Raw genomic sequence first — 27,305 nt, forward strand, 5'->3', positions numbered from 1 at the left:
TCCATGATGAAAATAGTCTGATGCGCTTACATGCTGCCCAGGGAGGTGGTGGAGTCACCATCTCTGGATGTGTTTAAGAAAAGATGGGACATGGCACTTAGTGCCATGGTCTAGTTGACAGGGTGGTGTAAGGGCAACGGTTGGACTCGATGATCCCTGAGGTCTCTTCCAACCTGGTTGATTCTGTGATTCTGTGATTCTGTGAAGTAAATTTAGCTTAACAAAAAAAAACCTTCATGAATTTGAACTATTTTACAATTAATTTTACAATTAATGTTAGGTCTTAATATGATTATTATTTTTCTTAAGTGTCTACTAATTTGAGAGGCTGACTGAAGCAATGCAGGTATGTCTTCTCGCACCGCTCTAGGTCTCACAAATGCCCCCCTTCGACTTTCGGGTCTTCCCTCCGGGTCTGCCCCCGCTCCAGCCTCCCCTCTTCAGCCACCCAGGGGGCTCCTGCCGCTTGGCTCCCCGGCGCGGTGCCCCTCCGGCCCGGCCGGCTGCGCCGCGTTATCGAAGGGACACCGTGTCGATAATCGATACGCAAACAGCGCGCTGGAGAGCGAGAGCCCCTCCTCCCCCGGCCCCCACCCTGCCCGCCCCGGCCCCGCTCAGCCCCCCGCCCCACCTGCCCGGGCCCGCCGGAGCGCAGCGCGGCCACGGGGCGGCGCCGAGCCCGCCCCGCGCCCTCCCCGCCCCCCGGCGCCGTCCCGCCCCCGGCGGCGGCGGGTCCCTGCAGGGGGGCCGGGCCGGGCCGGCGGTGCGGTGCGGCGGGAGCAGGTGCGGCCGCCCGGCACCGCGGGGGCGGAGCGGCGGGGCCGGGCCGGCAGGTGGGGGCTGCCGGGAGGCGAGGAGCCGGGCGGGCTGCCCGCCTCCGGAGGTGCGGCCGACGGCTCGGCTCGCCTCGGCGAGAGGGCTGCCGCGGGAGGCGCACGGCGGCGGCGGTCTCCGCAGCCCGGGCCGCGGAGGGGCCGGCGGGGCCCCTTGCTGCAGAGCCAGATGTGCGGGACGCGGGGCTGCGAGGGGCCGGCGGGAGGGTGCTGGGGGCTGCCGCCGCCGCCGCTGCTGCTGCTGCTGCCGCGGCCGGGGGGGGACCCTTAGCTGTGCGGGAAGCGGGAAAGCCGCGGCGGGAGCTGTTATTTTCTTCTCCTCCTTCCTTTGCCTTCCCTCTCCTCCCTCCTCCTCCTTCTCACCAAAACCGGGAGAGGAGGCGTGTTCGTAGAGCCTTGCTGCACCGGTTTTGCTTGGTTTGTTGTTGCAGGGTTTGGTTCGCAGGGTGGCTTTTTTTTTTTTGTTTTTTTTTCTTTTTACTCCCCGTTCTACCACCCTCTCTCTCTCCTTTGGCCCATTGCATGCTCGGATCCGGCTGGATCCTTCCTTTTATTTTCGGCGGTGCTTCTCGGAGGGGGGAAGGGAGCGCTGGGATGAGTGCAGCTTGACGCACAGGCGAGGGAAGGGGGGGCACCGCCGGCAGCTGCAGCGGTTCGTGGCCGCAGGGTGCGGGTGAGGAAGGGAGCGGGCGAGGGGCTCGCTCGGTGCCTCCCCCTTGATTCGCTCTTCTCCTTCCCTCCCCCCCCCCCCCCCCAATCCATCTCCTGCCGGGTCTGGTTGGGAGCGTGTGTGCAGTATATTACGTTGCAAGGTGTGTGTGTGTGTGGAGGAGAGGGAGGGAAGGACTCGCGAGGGAGCCGGGGCTGCCCCAGCGCCCCCCCTCCATGTGAGCCCTCCCGGGCGGCTGGATGGCGATAGACCGGCGCCGTGAGGCGGGCGGCGGGGGCCGGCCGCTGCCGGAGGAGAACGGCTCGGGGCCGGGGGACGGAGGGGGGGGTACCGCCGCCCCCCTGGGGCCGCCCCCCGCCAACGCCGCCGGGGCCGAGATCCAGGCGGTGCCGGTGCCGCCGCCCGCCGCCGCCTGCAGCCCGCTGCTCCTCGACTACGACGGCTCGGTGCTGCCCTTCCTCGGGGGGCTGGGCGGCCGGTACCAGCGGACCCTGGTGCTGCTCACCTGGGTGCCGGCCCTCTTCATCGGCTTCAGCAAGTTCTCGGACTCCTTCCTCCTGGACCAGCCCGACTTCTGGTGCCGGGAGGCGGACGGGCAGGGCAACTGGAGCGGGTCCCTGGCGCCGGGTCACGCCAACCGCAGCGGCAACGGCAGCATCTTCCCCCCGCCCGGGCTGCCCACCCCCGCGGGGGGCAACGCTAGCGAGTGCGACTGCCACGAGTGGCACTACCGCATCAGAGCCGGCCTCGTCCAAAACGTCGTGAGCAAGGTGAGAAAGGCGGCTTCCCTCGGTCCCCCTCCCCGTCCAGCCCTCACGGACCCACTCCGCACCCACTCCTCCCAAGGCGAGGGGAGCAGCTGGACACGGTGCGGATCTGTTCGTGCGTGCCGCTGCCGGGTCGGTCAGGTGCTCTGTGGGTCATTCTCCCACCAGGAGTAAATCCCGCACCCCCGTAATCCTTTCCCTCCACGGGTGTCACTCTGGGCATCTGTCCTGTGGGTTTGTACCTGGGCGCTGGTTGCGGCGCTAGGCTGCAAAGTTACGGGATCCTCGGCGGCTCTTTGGGATCCCAGCAATGGCAGCTGCCCTGCTTTCTCGGGATGCAGTTGTCTGTGGGAAAGACAATGGGGACGAGTGTCACCAGCTAGCGAGGGGAAAAGGGTTGTGGAGAAGGCTCCAGTTGTGATGTTCATCTTTGTGTGAGTCTACCGAAGCAGACATAGAAGCCAAAAACCAGGCTGATTTTGGGGGAAGCTGATGAGGTGGTCACTGCTGGGAAGAAAACCAGACAAAGTTCTGCTGAATTCTTCTAGTTTTGTACTTATTCCCTTGATAACTGTTTCAGTAGAGCAATAAAAGAAGAAATGTCTCACACAAGTTGTTGTACTCCAGAGGCAGAAAGTGCATGCTGCTCTCTTTTGTGTTTTCTAATGTAATGGCTAAGGTAGAAAATTTCTCTTGAGGAGGGCTGTGCAGCCTTCTGCTCTTACTTCGTATTTGCCGAGTAGCACATGCAAAAAAACACCTCCCCTTTCCACCTGAAAGCTTTTGCTTGTTTATGGTACTGGCCCTGTGAAAGCCCTCTGGATGGGCCTCGTTGGTATTAACAGGCAACTGGAGCTCTTGGAAATGTAAAATGAAACTGTTACAGCAGGAAAGTAGTTCCCTTAGTCTCAAGACTCCCCCTAAGATCAGCAAAAATTACTTCCTGCCTAGGAGCGGTGTTTTGGATTAACTGTGTTTGTCTAGTTAGGAGAAAGAAATGCAGCGATAATCAGCTGACCGGGACGATTGTGCTTTCGTTAGCTGGCACGCATTTGTATTAATCATTGAAAATCATTTCAGTTTCTCTTTGTGTCCCTTGAAAGAGTGTGCAATAGGGGAAAAAATAGGTAAAGCAAATCCCTCAAAACCTTGAACCCAGAATGGATTAAGAAAAAGCAACTCTGCTACATGCCTTCAATAAGAAAAACACGGGCACATGGTGGACTTGAATGGTTTGGGATGTAGATGTGCATAATGAAATTTGACATTTAAGAGAGGCAGATTTTCTTCTGTTTATAGACAGAGACTGAGCTATTCATATGTTTTAGGGTTTAACACTGATGCTTAAGCATGAAAAGAATGATCTTGAAATATTTCTTTTTAGTGTAAACTGTAAGAAAAATTTTTTTGGAAATGTTTGAATCTTTGAAGATTGTCATCAAGTTGGCCACAAAAGGTTGGGGGAGAGTTAGTTTGCTATCTTGTATGCTTCCTTAAAAATAATAAAAAAAGTGTTCTTTGGAAGAACTTGCAGTAAAGGGCAGATCAGTTTTAAGGGATAAATAAACAGCTGTGGTCCCTGCTGTCTTGTTTTCTGTTAGAAAGAATAATAATAATCTTTTGAGACTATGGGTTTTTTCAGTGTGGAGTTTTTGTTTTTGTTGTATGCTCGCTTCCAAAAACTTGGCAGCTTTTTTGCTCTGATTTGTAATCCCATGTAATTATAATTAGGTTGTTTTCTCAGGGTCAGGATCCCTCCTTAGTTTGTGCTTTGGTTTTGTTTTGGGGGTTTTCTGGGTGGGTGTGCTGTCTGGTTTTATCCTGATGAAGAAAGAGGGGAAAAACCCAGGCAGAACATCAGTGTAGCTTCATTCGGAGTTCCTTTCTTATAAACGCCCAGAAGCTCTGATACTGTGGGAGTGATACTCATAACTGCTGACTCCTCTTATGTGCATCCCACCACCCTTTGTGAGAAAGAGCTGTGCTGATGAATTCAGATTTCCCTTAACTCCCCTCAAAAATACATTTGTTTCCGTAATGTATTATGCAATGTTCTCATCTTTCTAAATAGAGTTTTATTAAATCTCAGTCTAATATATGCTCATCTGTGTAGTAGCCAGGGGTTATATTGAAATATCATAAAGAGAGCCAAAAGTATATTAATAAAAAATACACTTATGTTTGGCCAGTAAATCCCTTTGTTCTCATCTTCAGCAGTCCAGGCTAATTGCTGCTGGATGCTCCATCGTTGCTTTGTCTTCAGAAACAATGAAACAATTGTGGTTATTTAGCACAAAGCATATTTCCTGCTCTGCATTTTGTTGGTGTACGTGCATGTGAGACATCACTGTCCCCCGTTCCTCGGGAGCAGATAGCTGTCCTTAAACTGTGTCAAGTTTGCCTCCATAGCCTTTCCCCTAATGGTACTTTTCATCAGATGTTGTCTCTTGGTCCTTGCTTTCTCAGCTCTCCCTTCCCTCGTGCCCCTTTTCTCCCAGCCTGTGTCATGCTTGGGACTGATGGAGTGGAGATCTTGCTGTTTCCAGCCCCGCTCCGTGCTTTGCGTAGCTCTGCTTCTCTTTGAGTCTGCTGGAGCCAGGGGTGGCCTTGCACCTTCCTTGAAAAGTGGCATTGCCATGCTAGGCGCTGCCATTAGCATGACCTCCTCGACTGAGTCACTGGGAACGGTGCTTTTTATAGTGCTGCCAGTCACTTAGAACTGGAAATGGTAATAAAGGATGTACTGCTTATTATTTAACACTGTTGAAATACATACAGCGAAGAGGTCAGATGCGTAATTTAACCACAGGGATTCCAGCGGCCATATTAAATCACCCATCTGAGCTAATGTCCTGACTTGGTACATAAATCTTGAACTTTAGCTTGGTTCGTACATAAATATCTTCCTTTAGGACAATTCATTTGTAAGGCTTTTTCACTGCTAAATGCTTCTTGGAGGATTTTCATAGAACCGTATCATAGAATGGTTTCGGTTGGAAGGGACCTTAAAGATCACCTAGTTCCAACCCCTCTGCCATGGGCAGGGACACCTTCCACTAGACCAGGTTGCTCAAAGCCTCATCCAAGCTGGTCTTAAACACTGCCAGGGAGGGGGCATCCACAGCTTCTCTGGGCAACCTGTTCTGGTGTCTCACCACCCTCACAGGAAAGAATTTCTTCCTAATATCTCATCTAAATCTACCCTCTTGCATTTTAAATCTATTTATTTTCATCATTCATTTATTCATTGGTTGGACTCGATGATCCCAGAGGTCTCTTCCAACCTGATTGATTCTGTGATTCTGTGATCTGTTCTTTATCGCAACATCACCATTATCACACTGCTATAAACAGAGTGCATGTGTGTTGTTTGTGAGATGTATCCTGAACTAGCCTTTAGGCAAAAGGCTATTAAAAAAAAACCCAAACCAAACAAAATCTGTCTTTTAAATGGTCCATGTATCTCGCCACTGTCCAGAGGAAGAATGCTGAGAAATACTCCTCTTCTTTTTTGCCACGGGGAAGCCTGAGGTCTCATTTTACCCGTTTGCAAAGTGACGCTTCAGGTAAATTATTAGCATTAATGCCATAAGCAACATAATGACAACTAAACGTAGGTAGCTGTGAAGCCTAGCACGAAGTTGGAGCGCGTACTCAGCAAGGACTTTTCTAACTCTCTCGTTAACTTCTTTAGTGCCTGGATCTTCTGACTATCTGCAAAGCCAGCTGTAATCTTGGGGCAGTTTTCACGGAAGCTCTTAGTTACAGGATTGATGGTTGTTGGTTTTCCCTCCATTACTAGGATGCCCTGTCCGCTGTGTTCGATTGCATTACACGGTGGGGTTGTTTGCTCTGAATGCTAATTTGTATAATGGACACCAAAAGCTGACAATGGGCAAGGACTGAGGCTTGATTAAATTGCAGGGGCTGATGGCACAGCATCCCTGTGTGCACCCGCAGCGTTCCAGATCATTCCACCTCTTGGGATTGGCATAGAGGGAAGTGGTTAGTTGAAGGCTGCGTTTTAATCACCCAGAGCAATTATGTAATAATATTTCATGTCTAGTCACAAGGGAATTCCTGTTGTGGCTGCTTTGCTGCTCCAGATGCCTTGTTTTGCTGCAATGCTGTTCTCTTGGCTCTCAACTTCCCACTTAATTTGGGTTGAGTCATCTTCTTTCCCAAGTAACATGCTATCATTTTACCTATTTGCCACTGGTTCAATTGTTCTCGTGCCAGTTTGGCTGAGCCTCTAGCAAATTGTCCTACTCAAAAGAGCGGAGCTTAATTCAGGAGAGTCAAATGGTCCAGGGGCAGTGCTATCTTGGTGTGAACTTGGATCAGTTTAGGCTGGGATGCTATGCTCTTTGCTCCTGCAAGAGAGAATGACTGCGCCCTCCCAGCCTTTCTTTCCGTTGATTTTATGTCAGTTCTGGCACTTTTCTGGGCATGTCTTCAGCTGATTTAGTTTCCTAGCCTGGTAGAAAACTTTCTCTTTAAATACATTCTTTTTATTATTATCTTTTTTCCTGGGTTTTCTACTGGGTTAATGAAGTGAAATGGCACTGTGAGGTGACATGTGCAATAGATTGTGGTGTTGTCTCATGGGATTATTGCAGGTATCTACAAGTAGACAGAAATGATTTGTTTGTTGTATCTGTGTGTGGTAACAGTGATGATAAATTTGGCACTGCTTGTAGGGTGATATTTCTTGGGGTAGGGGATAGGTGTGCATTTCAAGTGGCTTTTCAGAGTATTACTTAATTTGAAGTTAATTAATTTGCAGGGGATCACTCTGACAAGGTCCTTTGCAAAAGAAGAGCTGTGCCACCCTTTCCAGGCACGAATGGAAGGAGGTCTCTTGCTCAGCTCTGCGTATCCTCCAGTTGGCTGGTCTCTGCAAAGAGACTTTGGAGATGCTGATGCTTCTCTTTTTTTCTCCAGCCGCCGGGATTTGTCTTGCCAGTGTTGGTTCCTGGCTGACTGACTTCTGTTTAGTCCCAAATCAATGAAAACCTTGAGTTATTGTACCCAGTGCGGTAGTTGGGTCAGAAGCAGCAAGATATCACCCGTGCCCTTGCTTCCCTTGTACAGATTGAAGGGGGTGCAGGGACCTGCAAGGCAGATGTTTGCAACAGGCAGAAAGAGTATTCTGAATTTCTTTCAGTCGAGGCTTTGAAATGACTGTCTCTGCTCCTAACAAGTGCTGAAGGGGTCAACAAGTCCTTGTGGTCAGACATATCCAGCAATATTGACAGACCAGAGTAAAATTCTATTACATTTTTTTTGTGGCTTCCTCAGCTATGGAAGAGATCCCAAACTTTTTTTTTTCCTTCCCTCTGCAAGTTAGCTGATAAGAGTTAGCTGTTGCTGGTCTGAGCGCCTGCAGGCTTGAGAAATCTGCTTGTTAAAGAGGGAGCAGGGGGAGCTGACAGCCTGTCCTGCTGCAGCTGATCTGGGGCCTGCCCGTACACACTGAACGTGGTGATGGAGTCTCCTGGTTATCAGGGCACTGGTGAACACCACCCTAAAACATTGGGGTGAGATTCTGGCTGCGTGGAGTGAAGGAAGGGGATGGCTGTTTTGGGAACAGTATTTGCAATTTCCCAGTGGTGCGGAACTGTCCTCTGCCTGCCTGCAAACAGCAAGTTACCTGATGTTGATTTTTGAGATAACCAAGTATGATGATATCACCAGACTACAAATACTTGTTTAGTGAGCCTAGATACCGTTTTTATTTATTTGGGGGGGGGGGGGGAGGGTGTTGTGTACGGGCCAAAAAATTTTTAAGCGATTGGTCTCAAAAACAGAGACTGGGTTAAGACCGATAGTGATGTCAGAACTCGGGTAGTCTTAGATTTTCTCTCTGGTATGGATTTTTTTTTTGCTAGAGGGAACATACATGGAGTTAATGTTTATTATCACCCTTAAGATAAAGCACCTTGGATACAGGAATCTGATTTCAGCCTACCATAAATAGTTTGTAGCATTGATAGAACTAACAGTAATCCTTCAGGAAGGTAGTTCCGTATTAGAACATCTTGAAGTCATTCTCAGCTTTCCAAGACTTGCTATTGAGACTTTCATATTCCTCATTTTTCTGTTTGCATGTCAAACAACTGCATTTTTTTTTCTGGATGGACGTGATGTTTGAAATGGTTGGGGTTTTGTTTGTTTCCACTCCCTGATACGTCCTGTATCTCTGTCGTTTAGTTTAAATATACCAGCCCTGCCCATGCTGTGGCAGAAATTGCAGGCTAAGGTGTATATTTACCAGCTGTTCAGGCAGTTTAAAACCAAATTTCTGAAGTGCTCTAACAATTTTACCTCTTCTTACTTTGGCTACAAGAGTGCAATTATAGAAGATGACCTCATGTTTTTCTTAAAGCGTTTGTCAAAGAGGAGGAACTGGCACTTAGGAAGGTGTCTAACTGGGAGCCCATTCTGATGGTAACGTTGAGATGAGGATTGCAGGCCAGCTGAACATGAAGGTGTTAGTAAAATAACATCTGGAATGGCATGACACTTATGGCTTTCCTTAACTTAAAAACTTTTGGCCACACTAATGGTGGAAAGTCTTCAATTAAAGCTTTCCAAATGAATTCTAGAGAGCTGCTAAATTTAGAAAATGCTGAAAGGGATCCAGTGCTTTTGCTACCTTGTCTTTTGTTTTCCTTGTCAGCCTATTTGATTCTGCCTGGTTTCCCTTCTGCGCTACCTGGCATCCCTGCTTGGGACAGTTGCTCTCACTCACTCCCTTTCATACTCCTTCCTCCTCCTGCTCTTCTGCAGCACAGCCTGGCCAGTGCTGGGTTACCCATGGGTAACTGTGGAATTAATTAGGCTGAGATCTTGCTGTAGAAGAAAGGAATGGGGTTTGCTGTAGAGGATGTGTAGAAGATCGGAGAACCCTGTCATAGGAAGATGCTGCAGCAGTGCTGAGCGTTCAGTTCTTGTACTGAATTCCCTCAGAACAGCTTCTCTTGGGCTCCAACTACCTCAACTCTGAAATGTCTGCTTAGTTGACTTTTGACAGGAGGTGACTTTGTGTGCACTCTGAATTCCTTGTTAGAGTCAAGGGGGAAAGAAGGGACCTGAAGGAGGGAGAAAGGAGGTTAAGTCTCCTTCCAGAACGTGTCATCAGGGTGTGTGGCAGAGATACCCAGGCAAAACCAGTGTCAGCGCCTGATAACCAATCAGCACCATACTGGAGCCGCGCCGGCCCACGCCCAGTGCGGGCACTGCGGAGCCTGCTGTGCCACCGGCCCATAAAACCTGGCAGGCAGCCACGATTAACGTGCGCGTTGAGTAGCTCCCACCGATCCAGGCCACGTCACACCTGCTGGGAACGCGCAGTATGTCTGTGCCTATTCCCGCGTGGCGGGAGGTGCATCGGCAGCTGGCTGCGGTGTGCGCCTGTGTTTGGTGCAAGCGGCGCGTTCGGGGCAGAAACTCCTGCCTGCCCTTCGAGCTGAAGAGGCGAGGGCAAGTGTGCTTAGGAGATGATGGGCTGGGTGGGACTTGCTCCTGTGGAGAAGCCTTTTTTCTTTTTCTTTAACTCTCTCATCTCCTCAGGAGGAAAATTCAATGTGCAGTACAGGGCTCTGTTAGGATTTTCGTTTTGCCTTTTTGTTTGGAAGAGCCCCAAATGCCGGTTATCCTGCTCAAACACAAGAACAAAGGTCTAAATAAGTGAATATATCCTGATACTTGTTTCTGGGATGCCTACTTAGATCCACAAGTAGCAAAGCCGGGAGAATCAGGAATGCTGCTTGTGAGATGCAGGGAAGTGGCATGTTCGCCTTGTCCAGCAGCGTGTGATTTATAGTTATAGAACCAGAGCAGGGTGGTCTGGTTCCCTGGAAAAGGTTTTCGGCTCCAGACAGTTGTGGAGGAATTCATTTTGGCTCATGTACTATCTCCTTGTTACTTTGCAGCGCTCTGGAGCTGCCTGGCCTCCAGGCCAAAGTCCATGAGCCTGTAGACAATGTTGCAATGTCCACCCTACAAATATTACTAAGGATAGCGAATGTAAATTAAACAGTAAGATCTTTTCCCCTGCTTTGTCTCCCAGGGCTATGTAAAGCATTGTCTGCATGAACAATACAAGCTCAACAGACCAGTTTCTTATTTTGATTTGTAAAACAAGTGGAATATTTTTCTCCTTTCTTCCTTCCCCTTAATATTTGTTTAAGTTTGAATTAATACCAGACCCTCTTTTCTCCCCTCTCCCTCTCCTTTTCTTCTTGCCTGAGTTACAACAGCTGTAGTCCTCAAATGATGAGAGGGCAAGGTCATGGCAGCAATAATTGCATGTCAAAATTAAGGTGTCTGGTCTTTTCATCTATGGTGACTTTGAGCAAGTATTTCTCATGAGAAATGGCTTCCTCCTCTTGTCATCTCCTTCACCCTTCTCCATTTCAGAGTTTTTACTCCATGCTTGACATTTTCAAGTTTTTTCCCCCAATCCTTAAAAAGGCCCAACAAGAGAGTGAATTAGGTTGTGCCATGTCAGCCCTCTCAAGGCTGTGTGCGTGCAGTATGTTTTACACATGTGTGGTTTTGGCAGCCTGAAAAATACCAGTCCTCAAAGTGTTAATTTGTTTTCGATAATCGGATGATAGCAAATGTTAATATTTAACCAAACTGTTGGGGTTTTTTTTTTTACATATGGCTTCTATTTACAGTGCCTAGACCTGTTCTAAACACCAATTTGAAAACTAGTTTTAACTTTTTCTTTAATTTGGTTGCAAAGCCAGTCCCAGCAACACATACCTTGTTCAGAATAAAGGTTGTAGACAGCTGAAAACCGTTTTTCTGTGTGTGTCTCAGTCAGTCCTAGTGATGGGTGTTGTTGCTCCTGGTCTTTTCACGTAGCCGGAGGGAGACAAACAGCTACAGGTCTTATAGGAAAGAATAGGTTTGAAGTTAAAGTCAGTTTTGCAACAGTGGCTCCTAATGATGCCAGAATACATCTAGAAAAGATACTTAATTACATCACAGAGATGTAAAAGAGAGACAGAAATACCCTGATCCTGCTCGCTGGAAATGAATATACTGTTCATGAAAGCTGCAAGCAAGAATTTGTATCTTCCAACTCTTTGATGTCAGATGACATTATGGAGTTGGAAAAAGTGAAGCAGATCGCATCAGCTGAGAAACAGGTTAGTTGACTAATCTGGGGAGGGTGAAAGCTGGAGAAGATCAAAATGTCTCAGAATAAAGGGAACTCCTGCTACTGGAAATAAAAGAAGTAGGGAAGGAGAAGTGGGTGGTATATGGGTGCTACTAAAATTGATTTAATCGTGTTGAGTATTCAGAAGACTGTCATATGATTAACAAATCGTATTTTAATTGTCTGCATATTAGTGATGATTATTTACTTAGCGAACTTCCTTCTTCCCTATCTCAGTGGGGAAAAGGAACAGATCTGTGATGAGAGTAAGGTTGGGAACAGAAGAGCTAATTGCTTCTGATTAAAGTGTGAAGTTGAAGGGTAGATGAAAGTCTTCTAGTTTTGTGGTGTTTCAGGTGACATCTCATTATCTTGGGACTCTGTGCTTGGTGGATAGCTTGAAGGGTCTTTTTTGCTTATGGCATATACTAAGGAATAATTTAGCACAGAGCATTCAATTTAAAGTCTTTTCCAGGTTAGTTTACTGGCTGTGAAACAAAGTTGGTTTGTGTCCTCTTGCATATTTGAAGTTTTGGGCTTGTTCGGTGATTGCAGTGTTGCTTGAGCTGTCTCGCCACGCTGGGGAGATGGCTCTTACAGGTGAGCCGTGACTGAAAGGCATTAGATATGACACAGGGCCCGCAGATGTGCGTGGTGCAGCCTGGCTGTCAGCCTGGTGCTGCTTTGGCAGGCGGAGGCAGGAGATGCTCCAGTAATGCATCTGCTGTCAGCATCACCTTCCTGCTGCTGGGGGAACGGGGCCACATGCATACTGGGTGCGAGCGGGACAGCGTCTCTCCATAGGACATAGTAGGGACAGCCTAGTTACCCCGAGGTAATTAATATAGGAGGCAACATATCTCTGCCTGTCTGAATGCAAGCAGCTTGACACAACCTGTGCCTTAGGTGTCCCATCTTCACAATGGAGTTGAAGTTTGCAAAGCAGGAGGAAGTGCTGTTTTATATATCGGTGTTCACATGGTGATGTGCGGCAGCACGGCACCGAGCCTGTGTGCTTTATTTTTAAGGCTGAAATACCAGACTTAAAGAAGATATACTTCAAAAATTAATGTGGAAATTTCACAACGAAGTCATGCATATCCAAAAATGTGGTTTTGAAGAATGTGCTTCAGCAACTCTGGCTATGTTAAACTTCAGAAACCATTAGGGAAATTTGTGAAGTCCACAGTTGTGCAGTCCTGTACTGTTTTGCGGGGATGGAAACTGTTTTCATAGGTACATGAAACTGCTTTCATACAACGCTACATGATCTAATTATAGCTTTCTTGGAACACTGCTAAGCACGTGTCCTCTGGCTCACGCGCCCTCTCCTCTTTCTCTCTCCCCACTCTCCTCCTCCCCATGTCCCCAAAACCTTTGGCTTTGTGGTAGTAGTCAAAAGTAGTTTCTTTCCTTTATTTTTCAATTAGTGCATTGCCCAGGCAGTCACATCTGTAGTTAAAGCAATGACAATTTCTGTGTATATTACCTTGTGTTCACTGTTCACAAGAGATTTTCCTGGGCTGTAGCTTTCCCTGCTAGCTGTCTACTGTGGTCAGAAATGGTTTACTGGCTTCCAAGAATGAAAAGTGCAGAAAATGTTGTTCCCACTGTAAGAAAAATGAGTCGGACAAGAAGCTGAACAAAACAAACCCTTGCATCTGTTGAGTTAGCAAGCTCCAGTGTATGGGAATAGGGACCCCAGATTTGTCAGGAAGAGGAAGGAGGCAGATATTGATACTCTGGTACCAACAGTATCATTTTGCTACCTGAGTAAAAAAAGTTCTTGCAAACTTGGATGGTTAAAAACCTCTTAAAATACCAGTGTGTACTTTATTAGAAGGATTTATCTTTGAGAGGTCCTAAGCACTCAGGCACTGGTCGAAGATTTTCAGCAAAAGCATCCACTTATGATACAGCTGAAGAAAGCTAGATGTACTCAGCACTTGAAGGTCTAGCATCATACAGAGTGGATGTAGCTTAAAAGTCAGGTGTTGACTGTGTGGTGAGTTGAGGCATTCCAGCGTAGGTGGTGTAGGCTTCTTTGAGTTGCTGTTCAAAGAAAACAAACAGCAAAACCTCTTAATAGCTGGTTTGTTGTTTTTTTTTTTTTTTTTTTTTTTTTTTTTAATGACTCTTCTGTTTTCCAGTAAGTCCAGTTGTGTCCAATAAGAACATGAGGAAAGATGTAGTTTGGAGATGTTTGGTTCTGAATGTGGCTGATCAAAGAAAGAGGAAATAATTCATGTTTATACTTTCTTCTCAAGTCTTCCAGGATTATTTGGGTTATTTTTTTACTCTTCTTAATGTTCCCATTTTGAAATGTGACCTTCTTGATACTTCCAACCAGCTGGTTGTACTGGTGGTCAAAAAATGCCAGGTGTTCTCAAGAATGCTTTATTAACACTTAAAATACAGATCGGGGGAGTGCTTTGCCCAGCTGTGATCTCAAATGAGAGACATCCCTACCCTGAACATTGAAGGTTAAATGGTTTCAATGCTCTGTTGTTGCCACAGCTGAGAGGGAGATACAGGGACACCTGAACAGCATGGTCATGGGGCAGTAAAACCACCCCAACTTTAAGTGTTGCAGTTGAGCTGGCATGTCCCTTGGGGAGGCCTCTCTCGTAACCTCTCTACAGTGGTTTAACTGCACAGTTATCTTCTGTAAAGTTGAGCATCATGCCATTTTTCTGGAACTTGTACACTTTCTTTAACATTAAAAATGCAGCCAGAGGGTCATCTTTGGCCAGGGGTTGAGAAGGAGTGGAGAGAAGCATTGTCCTGTAGCAACCTGGATGGAAATCCTGGTACAGTGGTCTCCTGTGGCTGTAACTATGAGTTCTACTCAGATAACTTAGTACTGGGAAAAGGCATTAGTGGTAGGTATATTAGGGTAGAAATACTGACTTTTTTGCTTTTTTTTCATGGTGGGTTTTTTTTTTTTTTTTGGTAGTGCTTGATCTGCTGACTTGGAATTTTTCCTCCAGGAATAAGTACCTGGAGACTGTTTTGCTTTTTGTTACATATATTGTATGAAAAGCATAACTTTTTTTAAAAATTACTTTATTCTTTTTAAAAACAACTTTGTGGTTCACAGGTTTTTTGGGGAAAAAAACACTCTAAGAGAATCTGAAGGCATCATAAATTTAAACTCTCACTAGATGAGGTATTTATATAGAAGATGGATTCTAGTACTGTGCAGGGAAAATTGACAGGGTTTGGTTATAAAAAGATGAAGCAGAGGAACAAAGAAAGAAGAGACCAAACATGCACCGACCTCAGTGACAAACGACAGATTTTTATTTTCATTTACTGGTCTTAAAATCACCATCTACTGTGCAGGGGAGCTTGTGGCTTTTCCCCAGGAGGGATCTGGGGCTGCCGCAGTGAGCTGTGGCGTGAGTGATATTTAGAGGCTGGGGCTCCCGAAGCAGGACCTTTTCTCTAGGGGCCAAGCAGGTATGTGCGGTGCGTGGGGCATGTTATGTGCCTCAGGACAGAGTCTGCAAAGCCCAGCACAGCAGCCGGGTGCTGCCTGGCCGGGGGAAGGACTGAGGGTACAGCTTCGTGCCTGGCGTAGGGTCTTCCAAGGCAGTGATCCTCTGGTCTCCTTGTGCTGAAACTGATGCAAAGAGCAGTTGGAGCAGGGCCAGTATGCCTGCAGACTGTTTAGGGAAGGGTCCGCTTTCTTTCAGCAGTAGTCTGGGCATCAGTCATTGGAAACAGACTGCAAAGCCATGGTGTGGGGAGAGGGTGTCCAGTTCCCCTCTCGTGGGCTCTTTATGCCAGGCTCTGGGCAGGCATTGGACCAGAGCATCTTTCATCCTCTCTCTTTGCTCTTTTTGGAACAGAAGGGTCTGCCTTGCGCTTTTCCATGCAATCAGGGTGAAGGCAGAACAAATCAAATCCTTGGTAGGCACCTTATTGTGGCCTTTTTGCAGTGGGTATTCAGTGTTGCTTAGATGCCACAGGCAGCATTATGGCCTCTGGAGGACAAGTGCTTTTGAAGCAGGAGCCCTTAACTGAGACAGCTCGTGTTTGTGGTAATAAACATGCAGCAGACTTTACATTTGCAACTTTTATAACCTGACTTCAGTGCAAACACTGCATGAGCCCTGTCCAGATCTTCACTTCCTGTAAAGAAGTTACAGGATGGTTACTTTTTGGGCGTGTTACCTTTTGCCAGATGTCTTCCCAAGCATCTTGTGTTTCAGGTAGTCCTTCATCTTGATATGAAGCAGTGACTCACAGCACGGGTGGTGACTCACTGATATCAATTAAACATTAGGAACCTGAAGGTGTGACTCCTTAAGCTTTGACAAAAAAACTCTGTCACAACATGAAAAAAGCATTTGCAATATATTGCGCATCTGCATAGGTGGCAAATTCTCTACGTTGCTGTACTGCTATGAAAAAAAAGCTTTTGTTTTTTAAATAGTTCCCTTTCCACCAGCATATTTTATATACAGTTATTTTTGTTTCAGCATAGCATACAGTCCTATTCGTTTAGCAAGTCTCTTTATCAGATCTCTTGCGTTAGGAGGATGGATGGAGGACAGAAAGAGAGACAAAACCCAGGGACACAAAGAGAAATCCCAGGGAGCACTGTAAATTTAGCAGCACCCTTCCTTCAGGCTGGGTGCTGTTAACTCCCAAGTGGGACACCAGGGGATTCAGCTAGAGCAGTTACAGGATTTAATGGTCTCTCTGCTTGTAACAGATTAATCTACCTTTTGTAAGAGGCGGCAGAGAATTACTGTCTAGTCTCCAGCCAAAACAACCTCCCAGTGCAGATTTACTCGGAGTGCCACTTGAACTGTCATTAGCGCTGCCCAGCGTTTTGTTCTGCAGGGATGTGGAAATCTGTCCCCTCCTTTCTCTGTGGAGCAAACGTGGGTGTCATGTTTGTGGGATGAAACTACCAGTGCTTACAGCAGGACCTACCACGGCTTCGGGCGCAGCCGTGTTGTGTGGGCACACATCGAATATGCTCTGCTCTGCTGAGCCCAGGTGTAGGTAAGGGAAGAGGCAGCATTGATCCTATATAATGGCTCCCGCTTTATTTCTAGCTCTTTAAAGCTGAGGCTGCAGTCCTCTGCTTTACCATGGGGAAGAAAAGGGGTAGCGCAGGTCTCTGGCAAAATTCCCACACTTTGAGCATGAAGAAGCCTTGCTGGTTTGCTCTGCTGCTGTGTTAAGATGGGTGGGGACAATACTCTAGCGATTAAATATGTATGTTGTCCTATTAATGTCATCTTTACCTGAATCTGCTTTTGACTGCAGCATCCGTTTTTTCTTTTGTGCCATCTCCTTATTCTTCTGTCTCTCTGGAAGTCAAATTCCCTGGTGGCACCCACGACCATCCTGCTGAATTTCTTCTGGATAAATGCTTCACAGTGGCCTCTCTCTGGTTTGTCATAGCTGACAGAGGAGAAACCAGAGGATACTTATGCTCTTAGTACTGAGCGAGTAACTTGGGGTTGTGGCAGATTCTCTGGAAGTTTGTGCTAAAGCATCTGTTGAAATATTTCACCATTTCCCTATTTACGAATTCTGAGGGTTTTGGAGAGCGAGAGATTGGGGAAGGTCAAGGGCTGCCTGCATCTGTTGGCGCCCATGTTAGGCTGCCCTTGTGGGCTTGGGGGATCTGCTCTGATTTACGCTGGTCTGCAAGAGCGAATGCATAACTGAGGGCAGGGAAGGGCCAGACCCAGGGTTTGCAAGGAAATACATGTTTTTATTTTGAGAGCAGCTGGGGAGTTGGGCAATAGCCTTAAAAACAAACAAACAAACGATGACTCGCAGATAAGTTATCAAAAGGAGTGGGTGCATTTTAGGCACCACTGAAGGACATGCTGATAGATTGACTTCTCTTTTGCTTTTAAACTCTGTCTCTGTGTGCCAGTGTGCCAAAGTGGTTTGACATCTGTTGTTGCCCTGGCCTGAAATTTCACAACAGCCCTTCATGAGATTTTGGCTCTTCCAACCATGAACCTTTACCTACGTGTAATCTGGTACTGCACGTTCTCTGCCTGGGGCTCATGCGAGGGCTTGCTCTCCTTGACTAGCAATAGCGAGCTGTGAAGATGAAAAGGCACCGGGATATCTGCTTTTTCTTTTTGCACTTGGATGACATCACTGTTCCTCTGACAGCAATGAAAGTAAAAATTAACAACTTGTAGAGATTAGATTGCCTCTTGTATATGACTATTTTTAATAAACTTAATTTGTACTCCACAAACAAAAATGATTTCTCATTTCTAAGCAGCATAGACACCTTCTGGATTGTGAAAATAAACCCAGAGCATTTGAAAGCCTGCTTGGAGCTCAGATGTACCTCCTGAATTTTGTTTTGTATGCAGCTTGTCTGGGCAGATATTTTTGTTTGCTAACTGGAGATTCCTTCTGTAGTTGCAAATATTAGGAATTGCATTTCCCTCGCTTGCTAAATACTTCTAAAAAGTCATCATCTTTGGAGAGCAATTCTCATTGCCTTGCTGAGCTGTTTGCTGCAAATAATTCATAGCTATTTGGTGGAAAAAATATTTGCTCATACTACTTGCTTTTGGTTCCTTAGTGCCTTCGGTCTGTAGGTTGGAGGATCAGGCATATATGTCCCACCTTCTACAAGTCAGTGCAGTGAGAAACTCAAAAATACATTTGACTAAAACAAAAAGCCTGAGCCTGAAAGCTGGCACATTTCTTTTGGCCACAAAAGCTCTATACTGCTTGGTGAGATGGTATACTGTAGGGAGGACGTCTCCTGTGGTGTTGAACCAGAGGGCTGAGTCAGAGGTAGCCTTCTTTGTGGAAGGGCTGTATGTCATGGAAATGCTTAGAAGTGCAGCATGCCTAATTGAACTCTTTTGAGGGAAGCTTTCTTTTGAAGTTGCATCTGACTTTTAAAACTAAATTGCATACTTTTACTTTGTGTTTTTGGCCATGAAACTTCAGCTACTGGTGTCAGGAAGGCTGCTACTATTACATTACACATGAACAGCCATTTATTCTGCAAAGTTTCAGTTTTGGGATATCGGACTCTTCAAAGTTAGCTGTACATATTTTTCATGAAATGTGCATGGCTCCCATTACCATCAATATTTGAACACTTCACAAACCACAAAAAACCAATTTATTCAAGGGTATAATAGTACTGTCCACACTTTATACATGAGAGAGATTAAGTTACATGTCTGAGGATGCTGGGCTAGAGCCAGGAATGCAGCCTGGCTCTCCTGAGGCTCAGTCTAATGCCTCAGAGGAAAATGTCTTGGAGTTTAGGGAAGCCTGACTAGAAACCTTGCTGTTCCCGTCTTTCTCATGGGAATCAGGCAGTGCCCTAATGACAGGTGCCTGAAATGGTCCATTTTCTTTTCCTTTGGACAGAATGGGTAATCTCAGTATCAGGGATAGCTTTAGTGTGGAAGTCCAGCCCCTGTCTGATCTCCGAGCTGTGAAATGTCACTGTGGGAGCTGCTGTCCCAAGGAGTTGTGTGGCTGCGCTGGGCTCTCTGGCTGCCCTCTCTGGCTTCGTGCCAGGACCTGGACTTTCAGACCTGGCCTGCCGAGCCATGCTGTTAGTCAGTCTTCATCCCCTCCCACCACCTGGGGAACCGGGATGCTTTTCTGAAAGCAAAACTGTCTTGAGGCTTTGTCCATGGCAGCCTGGAGCTAATGGCAATCAGGGGTCTGTGGCAAAGCAGCCGCTTTTCCCCGTGTTTCCAAGCGGCCCTGAGGAGGTCAGTAGGAGAACCTGCTCTTAAATTGTCGGGCTCGCTGCCGGTGAGCTTCGTGGGGCTCTGGTAGTAGGTGTCTGGGGCTGCTGCGATGAGATGCTTAGCCACATCAGTACTGCCAATGTCTAAACTCATGTGGCCTGGAGAGGGGGAGGCTTAAACATTGAATATTTTCATTTTATAATTAAGGGCCTGATAAAACTCGCTGAGTTGAACAAGTCTTTAATTTGCTTCTTGGGGTCCGGGTTTTGACTTGAGGGGAAAGCTTTCCTCTGCCGTTTCCATGCACTCGCGCTAGGACTGAAATTTGGAAGAAGGTCTACACCAACATGAGTATGTTTAAACACATCTGAGAATAACTAACTTATTTCAGTTTATCTGTCTTTTTTTCTTCCAGTGGGATCTTGTTTGTGATTCTGCCTGGAAAGTCCACATTGCTAAATTCTCCCTCCTGGTAGGATTAATCTTCGGCCACTTAATAACAGGATGTATAGCTGACTGGTAAGTGAAAAATCTTCTAATGCAATGTAACTCTAAATAAATAACAATAAAATATTAAATACTGTTTCGATTTGCTTCTACTTTATATTCATGAAGAACCTTTGCATAATATTTTTCAAGTTCTGAAAGAAGTATGATGAATAAACAGTTTAAAACTGTGTTCGTTGCTTGAACTGAGTAATTTATATCAAGGTAAATAACACGAAAATAAGCTATTTGGTAGTTGACTTAGTTATTTCCTGCAGACGCAATTTATTAGAGCTGTAATGCTCGTACAGAATTAAGTATTTTCTAATTATGTAAGTGAAGCCTTTGGTTTAGGTTTTTCTTCTTTTTTTAACCAAGAGATAGGGCCAAAAGAAATTGGAAGCGGCATTGATTTGACTGAATACAAGACTAGTGTAATGTCAGCCTTGTGCTTACACAGTATCTTTCAGGGGGTAGAAGGCTGTTTTTTGCAAACCTTTCCATTGTTCTGTTTTTAAAGTTCTTGTTAAGCAAACATTTTGATGCAGTGTTAAGGAATCGCTGACTTATGTGCTGTTAATATTGGAGTATTCAATTTAAAAGCATGGAGTGCAATTCCTTAAATTGCAGTAGTGAAAACATTATTGGATACCCCAGTTATTCTTAGAGTTCAGCTTTTATTTAAAGAACGGGTCTTGTAGTGCAAAAGAGGGGGGAAGAAAATTAAAGGCACGACTCAAGTGACTTCACTGGAAACTCGCAGCATCTGAAACAATAGCTCTGCGATGCTGTCCCAGTCATTTCAGTGGCTTCCAGCACAGTTGCCAATGCTGCTGCTTCAAATGGCCCCAAGTTAACTCTTTTGCCATTCCTCAAAACAGAAAAGGAAGAAGAGTTGCCTATTAGGGAAATCTTACAAAACCTCAGCAACTCGCCAGTCAGTGGGGAGAGAAAAGGCCCGCTCTAGCTGTGCAGCAATTTGGCTCAAACATTTCACAGAATCACAGAATGTTCAAAATTGCGTCTTAATTCTTGAATAGTCGCTAAAAGTTTTTAGGCAAGTGAGGAATCATGACTTTCAGTGAAGTAGGGAACATGCATGATGAAATACAGTTGAATTTGATTAAAATACCGAAATAAAACAGGGCTCTAACAACACGTAGAAAGTATAGTGGGGAAACGAATGAGGGATCTTGTTCGGCTTCCCTAAAAAGGAATCAGTGTGGAGAAAGCAGACTTATTCCCAAGTTAGGGAAATGCTGCTATAATTGACAAACAAGTCACAAATAAGTGAACAACTTGTTGCCTAAGGCACTGGCTTCAAGAGAGAAATGCAGTAAGCAGATTTAATAGCGCTCTGCAACCAAAAGAAGGAGCATCCTGCTCTTCCATCCATTTCTGTCCCCAGTGTGTACTTTTTGCTGCCACGTGCGCTTGTTGGACCCCTCTGCAAGCTGCTTAGCTGAGCTAATGAAGCATAAAATTACCCTGATATAAAAATTACATTTAGGCTTTTTTTTTTTTTTTTTAAGTGAGTTTAACAGAGCTTAAGGAGAAGCTGGTTTCCAGTTGTGGTGCAAAGGAGAAAAAGGGTAACTTGGTGGCTGGGTGGATGAGTGAGCCTCTTGCCCTTTTGTGGGTGACCAAAAAGGACAAGGTTTGTTGCCACCAAACCCAGTCCCCGTCCTTGCCATCTGATGTAACTGACCCACAGGGGTCTTGTGCTGGGTAGTCTTTTTGTTATTTAGCACTAGCATTTGGGGCTGGTAAAAGAAGGCTTAAATGGGATTTACTTAGCTACTTAATCACAACTTGGGTTGCCACTAAGGCAGGGGGTTGTGTGGAGAGACAGATACAAAGGGGATTGTTCCTGTAGAAAGGGAAAAAGAACAAAAAAAAAGGATGTCGGTCCCAAGCAAGAGTAGGGGAGATTAAACAGAGTAATGTATAAAAGTGTTACAAACTTTCAAAATCTGTTTTCATTTCACTTATATACCACGGGCCAGTTTAGATAATTAGAAGATGCTTTGGTTTTTTTTCACCATTAGGTTTTAGGGCTTTGCTTTTCCTTTTTAAAAGAAAGCTTTTAAGACTGTATGTGGCAAAGGCGTAGAGTGTATTAAGGTCATTTGCTATGTAAACTGAGCAGTCTACATTCAAAATACAGTAGGTGTACACACTTGGATAGCTCTATGTGGAAAATCTATAGGAAGAAGATCTGTAAACATGTTCAGCTGTGTGAAAAACGACTGTGTCCCAACACCTGAATGAGTTACTTGTTCAAAAGGCAGAGCGCTGCTGGCAGTTTTGCCTCCTCTGGACAGAGGCAGTTGAGGTCTCTATGGAAGGCTTCCTTCTGGAGCAGGCGGGCTTGGTGTTCATGTAGCATCAAGATAGCAGGTTTCTGCCTCTTATTGCCCAGTACTGCCCCTCCTTTGCACCTGCTCTGTTTTTTTATGGAGCCTTTATGCCAGTTCAAGTCCCAAAACTTGCAAAGAATGGCATGGGAAGAGCAATTTGATTGGCAGCAAGAGCAAAGCTTAGTCTTCTCAGGGTGGCAAGGTACATGCGTAGAAGCATGGGAAGAGCAGGTCTTTTCCTCGAACCCATTCACTTTCCCCCTGTGGTGCAACTCTGATGATGTTAGGAGTATCTTTTTGATGCATCTGCATATCACGCTGTGCGGATTGCAGATTCTTCAAAAGCCTGGAGTTGTTTGTATCCCTAGTTATTTACCTGTGCAGGCAGCATTTAGCATTTGATCTAGATAATAGTATGCAGTGTAGGCTGAGACTTTCGTGGCACAGAAATCTCTCTCTGGAATAGTTTGGATGGCAGCAGATAACATCCTAGGGCTGTTTTACCAGGGAAGTTGTGTATGGTTTAATTTCTCACAGCATTTCCATGTACTGTTAGTCAGATAATTCTGTCTACAAATAAAAGGCTTTTTTAATACTCTAAGACACCATTCTGTCAAAACACTGCTGGATCACCAATGTATGGCTGATAGCTGCCCTGGAGTTTTGATTTGTGAAGAATGTGCGGCATGCCTTGGTGAGGAAGGAGACTAGTTTTGTGTCTGGGAGGAGATGCTGTTGATGCCTCTTACCAGAGGGATTATCTGGTGTCAGTTGGTTTTCACAGGCCCAGGAGGGTCTTGGGTTCCCTGATTCTTTGTTAGCAACAGCCGTTCATTTGCATAACTTGTATAATGTTAGAAGAAATTCTACATCCTAATGATGGATAACCTTGAGTAAAGAGAGTGGGAGGAGAGGGAAGCAGGGAACTGATGTATGCTAAGCATGAGGTCTTTTTTAATCAACATCAGGGGATGGCAGGTCAAGCTTCTGATGAGAATTAAATTCCTAATTCTGAGTGTTTGCATAATGCCTTTCATCTACAAAACACTTCCACAAATACTAATTAGTATGAATTACAGCTTGGTGATTACAAAAATAGGGCTGAGAAAGTCTGTGCAGATAGCTGATAACACAAAGGTCATAGGTTTTATTTCTGTATTCAAGGTTTCTTGTGAGGTACTTCCCCTCCCTGCCCAAGTGCTTTGTGTTCCACAAATATAAAATCTGAAGCACACACAGCAGTAATTGCCCCAGTGTCCAGCACGTTCCCAGTGCATTGCATATCACCAAGGCAGGGATGTTGTGTTCCCACCCTGAGCTCAACAGCAGTTCATCTTCTGGTGGGCTGGGTTTGTGCATTGACTAAGAGCAGCCTGCTTTGACCTTGCTGTCTTCAGTTAGCATGTTGGTACTTTCTATTTTTGAAAGGTTAATGCTAACAAGTTAAATCTTCGAGGTGCCCCACAGGTGAGCTACAGCTGAAAAAAACAGTAAACCTGACCTCATGCAGGGAGCTGTGGCATCACCTTCTTAGTTGTGACTTTGAAAAAGCATGAATAGTGACACACATACCAGTGCATTCTTCTAGTTCCCAAAAATGTCAAAAATTATAAGAATGTCTCCTTTTCAGCCCTTCACCCTGTATTTTATTGATCTTGTTCCATTTTAAGTAAAGCAAAATCCAAAGTTTTAATTGTGAATGCATGTATACAGTATACTTTATAGCTGCTGGCAACAATCTGCTGAAATAATTGAATAGAAATGCTTCAGTATGTGGCATTGGACTGAGTTGTGAGATTTAAATGCTCTTTATTGTGCTGACATTCAACCTGATGGCTGGCTTGCAGCTGACAGACTACTTTGAATGGGTCTGTGAAAGCTGCCTACGAAAAGCAAGTTCATATATTCTTTGTGGAAATGGCATATGGAGCTGACTAAAAGGGATCCTCAGTTCCACTGGAAAACTTGTGGGAGTTGACAAGTTGAAAAATTTTGGAAATCCCCACAGAATGATCCAATTCTTGCTTAAAAATAGTTGCGTGCTCTGGTGCTTCATATCATTCTCCTTGCACAGGAAGAGCTGGGGAAAGGGGAATTATAAACACTAAGCATATAAGTAAGAGATGTGAAAATCTCATATTCTTTTGACATAAAAGAGCCAAACTCTCCAGCAAGTGCCCCCATGTTCAGTGGCAGTGTAGCTCTTCCTCCTTGTCAGCGCTGCACCAACATGTGCAACTATAGGTTGCAGCTGCGAAGCCTGCCTGCAAAGGAGGACTGAAAATCCTCACGTCCACGTTGCCAGTAATCATTTTTGGAGCGGTTTCTTCCCAGTCCTCCAGTCGAGCTGGTTTTGCAAATCTCAGCAGCCGCTGTGGGATTATGGGGTGGAGGGACTTGTAAGTTCACTGTTCTCCTGCAAGCGTTACTGTCAACACTTTAAGGCCCAGGGAAGTAACAGGAGCCCTGTTTAACGCTTGGTCAATGAGGCCAGGAAAAGTAGTTTTTCGAGCCTTCTCCTCTTGCAGATGAGACTGAGAAACACACGTCTGTTGGGAAGAAGGGAACTTTGCAGTAAGCTCGGTGGCTGTATACTATGGAAAAATAATAATATACCATGCTATATTTAACATGAAATACCATATACTCTACTGTGCTACTACAGAAAGCTCTCAGAAGTTGTTTTTAATCTCCAAGGTATTTGTTTATGACCTTACTGTAGTTCCTAGATGTTTCCTTTCTCGCCCTTGGTGTTTTGAAAATGGCGTTTAAATCAAGTGGTAATACATCGTGTGCTGTCCCCGCTTAATCCCATTGGAAATGAACTTGTCAGTGCAACGCTTATGGAGGAATCTGGGTTTTAGTAAGCAGAAAAAAAATGAGAACAATGAAACAAACATTAAAAATGGATTATAATATTGGGAACAAATTGCATGACTTGTTCCCCTCTTTGCTAGTTGTTATGTCCATCCAGCATTATGTCCATCCTGGCTTTTAACACCATTTCTCCCTACTTGCTTGTTTTTAGGGTTGGTCGACGGCCTGTACTGCTCTTCTCTGTCATATTCATTTTGATATTTGGACTGACTGTGGCACTCTCAGTGAACGTGACCATGTTCAGCACACTCAGGTTTTTTGAGGGGTTTTGCCTGGCTGGAATAGTCCTCTCCCTGTACGCACTGCGTGAGTATGCCTTCATCACCAAATGTGTCTTTATTGAGTACGTGGTTTCCTGTTCTCTGGCTTCTCACTTTCATCCAAACAGATCAAACCAGAATCGTACGGACTGAAAAAGCTTTAGCCTGAATTTTGGTAAGGTGGTAGGGATTTTGCAACTGTCTCTTTAGGTTGCAACAGAGCAATTTGTGCAGCTGTTTGTGAGCTCATTTTAAAAGAGTTATAAGGTGTTTTGGGTTTGCTTGTTGTTATTTAAACCTGGGAGTCATCTGTGTCGTGGCCATAATGTGTAATGGGAGTGGATTTCACCTTGCAGTATTGAGCTCAGTAGGACACTTCCCACTTTTACTGTGTCTAGTGGTACGTATTCTGGCACTTTTTCAGAAATTCCTCTGTTACTTGCAGGAAGAGATCCTGTGTCCCTGCCTCAGGATTGTAAAGTACAGCAAAAACATGTGAGAAAAATATCTTGAAGTCCTTTTATCAACCATTTCTTTGGGGTTTCTTTTGTTATTTTTGTCTGTTTCATGGGGGAAAAAAACAACTGAGAGAAACTTGGGGGAAAGCTTGTAAGAAATGCCTACATGCTCACATCTGGGGTGACTAGTAAACTTGTAGCTAAAACATATGCAAACCCCTTTCCGAGGCTTTACCTTCAGTGAGTACATGAGTGATGCCACCAGCCTAATCTGCGTCCCTTGGATATGCTCCGGAGAGCTCTGTCTCTTGTGCTTCCTTGGCTGTTTATAATTATCAGGTAGTACTGTACCAACCGAGAAAAATGCAAGATTTGCCCTATTTTCTTATGACTCTGGAAAAGTATTATCTAACTATATCCTGGAAGTTGCTGTACAGATCTTCATAAATTTTTATTTACTTCCTATCATAGATGATATCTAACCCACCAAGATATCCTTACTCTGCATGGAGTGCTTCATAGTATTAAGTTCCATAGTATTTGCTTTGATTTTGGTGTGCACCAAGGGGAAAGAAGCCTGACTAGAGTATACAAGAGTTTGTTCTGTATTGCACTTCTTCGTTATAGCTGATATGGTACTCAAGATACACATTTTTTTCTTCTCTTGCCTTTGGTCATGTAATGTCTATTGAGAATTTTTCAACAAAAAACAAAACTACCACTGAAGACATTATGCTTTTATTGGGAAGTGTTTTAACCTGTGTAGTTCCCATGGGAGGGAGCTTCAGCCATTACCAGTATGACATTCAGCTGGAAATTAGGCTTGTTGGGATTTTTCACAGCCCAATACAGGATGTTAGTTTTCCTTAGATGGTGTTTTGTTTTTTTTTTTACTTTTAAGAGAGTCATTTCAACTGAAGATTTTTGTGGGGAAATGCTATCTAAGTAAAAGTTTCATTGTGGACCTTCTGAGATCAGAGCGAGAGAGTGCACGTGCCACCTTAGATCAGACAGTAGCTTGCCAGCCAAGGCTTTCCTTCAGCAAATGGGAGATGCTGGTTAGTTCATGATCTGCTTGATCCAGAGCAAGGATTTGTGTCTGATTCCCCCCTATAGTTCAAGTGTTTGCTACAACTGCTGTGTGTCTGTGTCCATTGCAAATGGGCAGCTATCTGGCTAGACAATGCACAAATAGAGCTGGTAAGTGTTAGGAGAGATCCGTTTGAAATTAGCTGCAGTCTGAACATCAGTGCCCTTCTATGCAAGTGAGAAAATGTGAAAGACACAGCATCTGCACCTCTGGTAAATCTTCTGACCCTTCTGGCTGGGGAGGTGAGGGGAGTGGATTTTTCTGTATTGAATATTTTCATTTAAACAAACAACAACAAAAAGTTTTCGTCTCGGTGTAGAGTTGTGGGAGAGGATTAATCCCTAAAGTCTTAAGAGAATGGGAGGAACAGGGGAGTCTTGTTTATTTTGTGGTTGGTTTTGATTTTAGTACTCATAATCTGTTAGGCTTCCTCTCAGTTTAGATTTACTATTTTTCCCTTTCTGCTACAATCTGTAGCATGCCTTTGTGGAGTCATCTTCTGTTTCATAGCTCCTCTTCCCTTTCTCTTACTGGCCTTGATTCCTTCCCCTGGAGGTTTATTGCCCCTGAATTCCCGGCTGGCTGCCCTGAGCAGAACAATAGAAGGT

The 27,305-nt window shown here is 45.3% G+C and overlaps 1 protein-coding gene across 3 annotated transcripts in view; it reads left to right on the forward strand.

Annotated features, from left to right (window-relative positions):
* The first annotated feature begins 825 nt into the window (after positions 1–825).
* Positions 826–27,305, forward strand: part of SLC22A23 (solute carrier family 22 member 23) — a 126,298-nt gene continuing 99,818 nt past the window's right edge. For all 3 annotated transcript variants that reach the window (XR_011047832.1, XM_068396520.1, XM_068396521.1), the window contains exons 1-3: positions 826–2,273; positions 19,582–19,685; positions 25,041–25,195. Coding sequence is in view for 2 of the 3 variants with exons in the window: in XM_068396520.1 (XP_068252621.1) it covers positions 1,743–2,273; positions 19,582–19,685; positions 25,041–25,195 (790 nt within the window). In the remaining variant the exon portion in view is untranslated. The remainder of the gene's footprint in view (positions 2,274–19,581; positions 19,686–25,040; positions 25,196–27,305) is intronic.

Source organism: Nyctibius grandis, chromosome 3 (genome assembly GCF_013368605.1).
Source record: "Nyctibius grandis isolate bNycGra1 chromosome 3, bNycGra1.pri, whole genome shotgun sequence".
NCBI classification, from domain to species: Eukaryota; Metazoa; Chordata; class Aves; order Nyctibiiformes; family Nyctibiidae; genus Nyctibius; species Nyctibius grandis.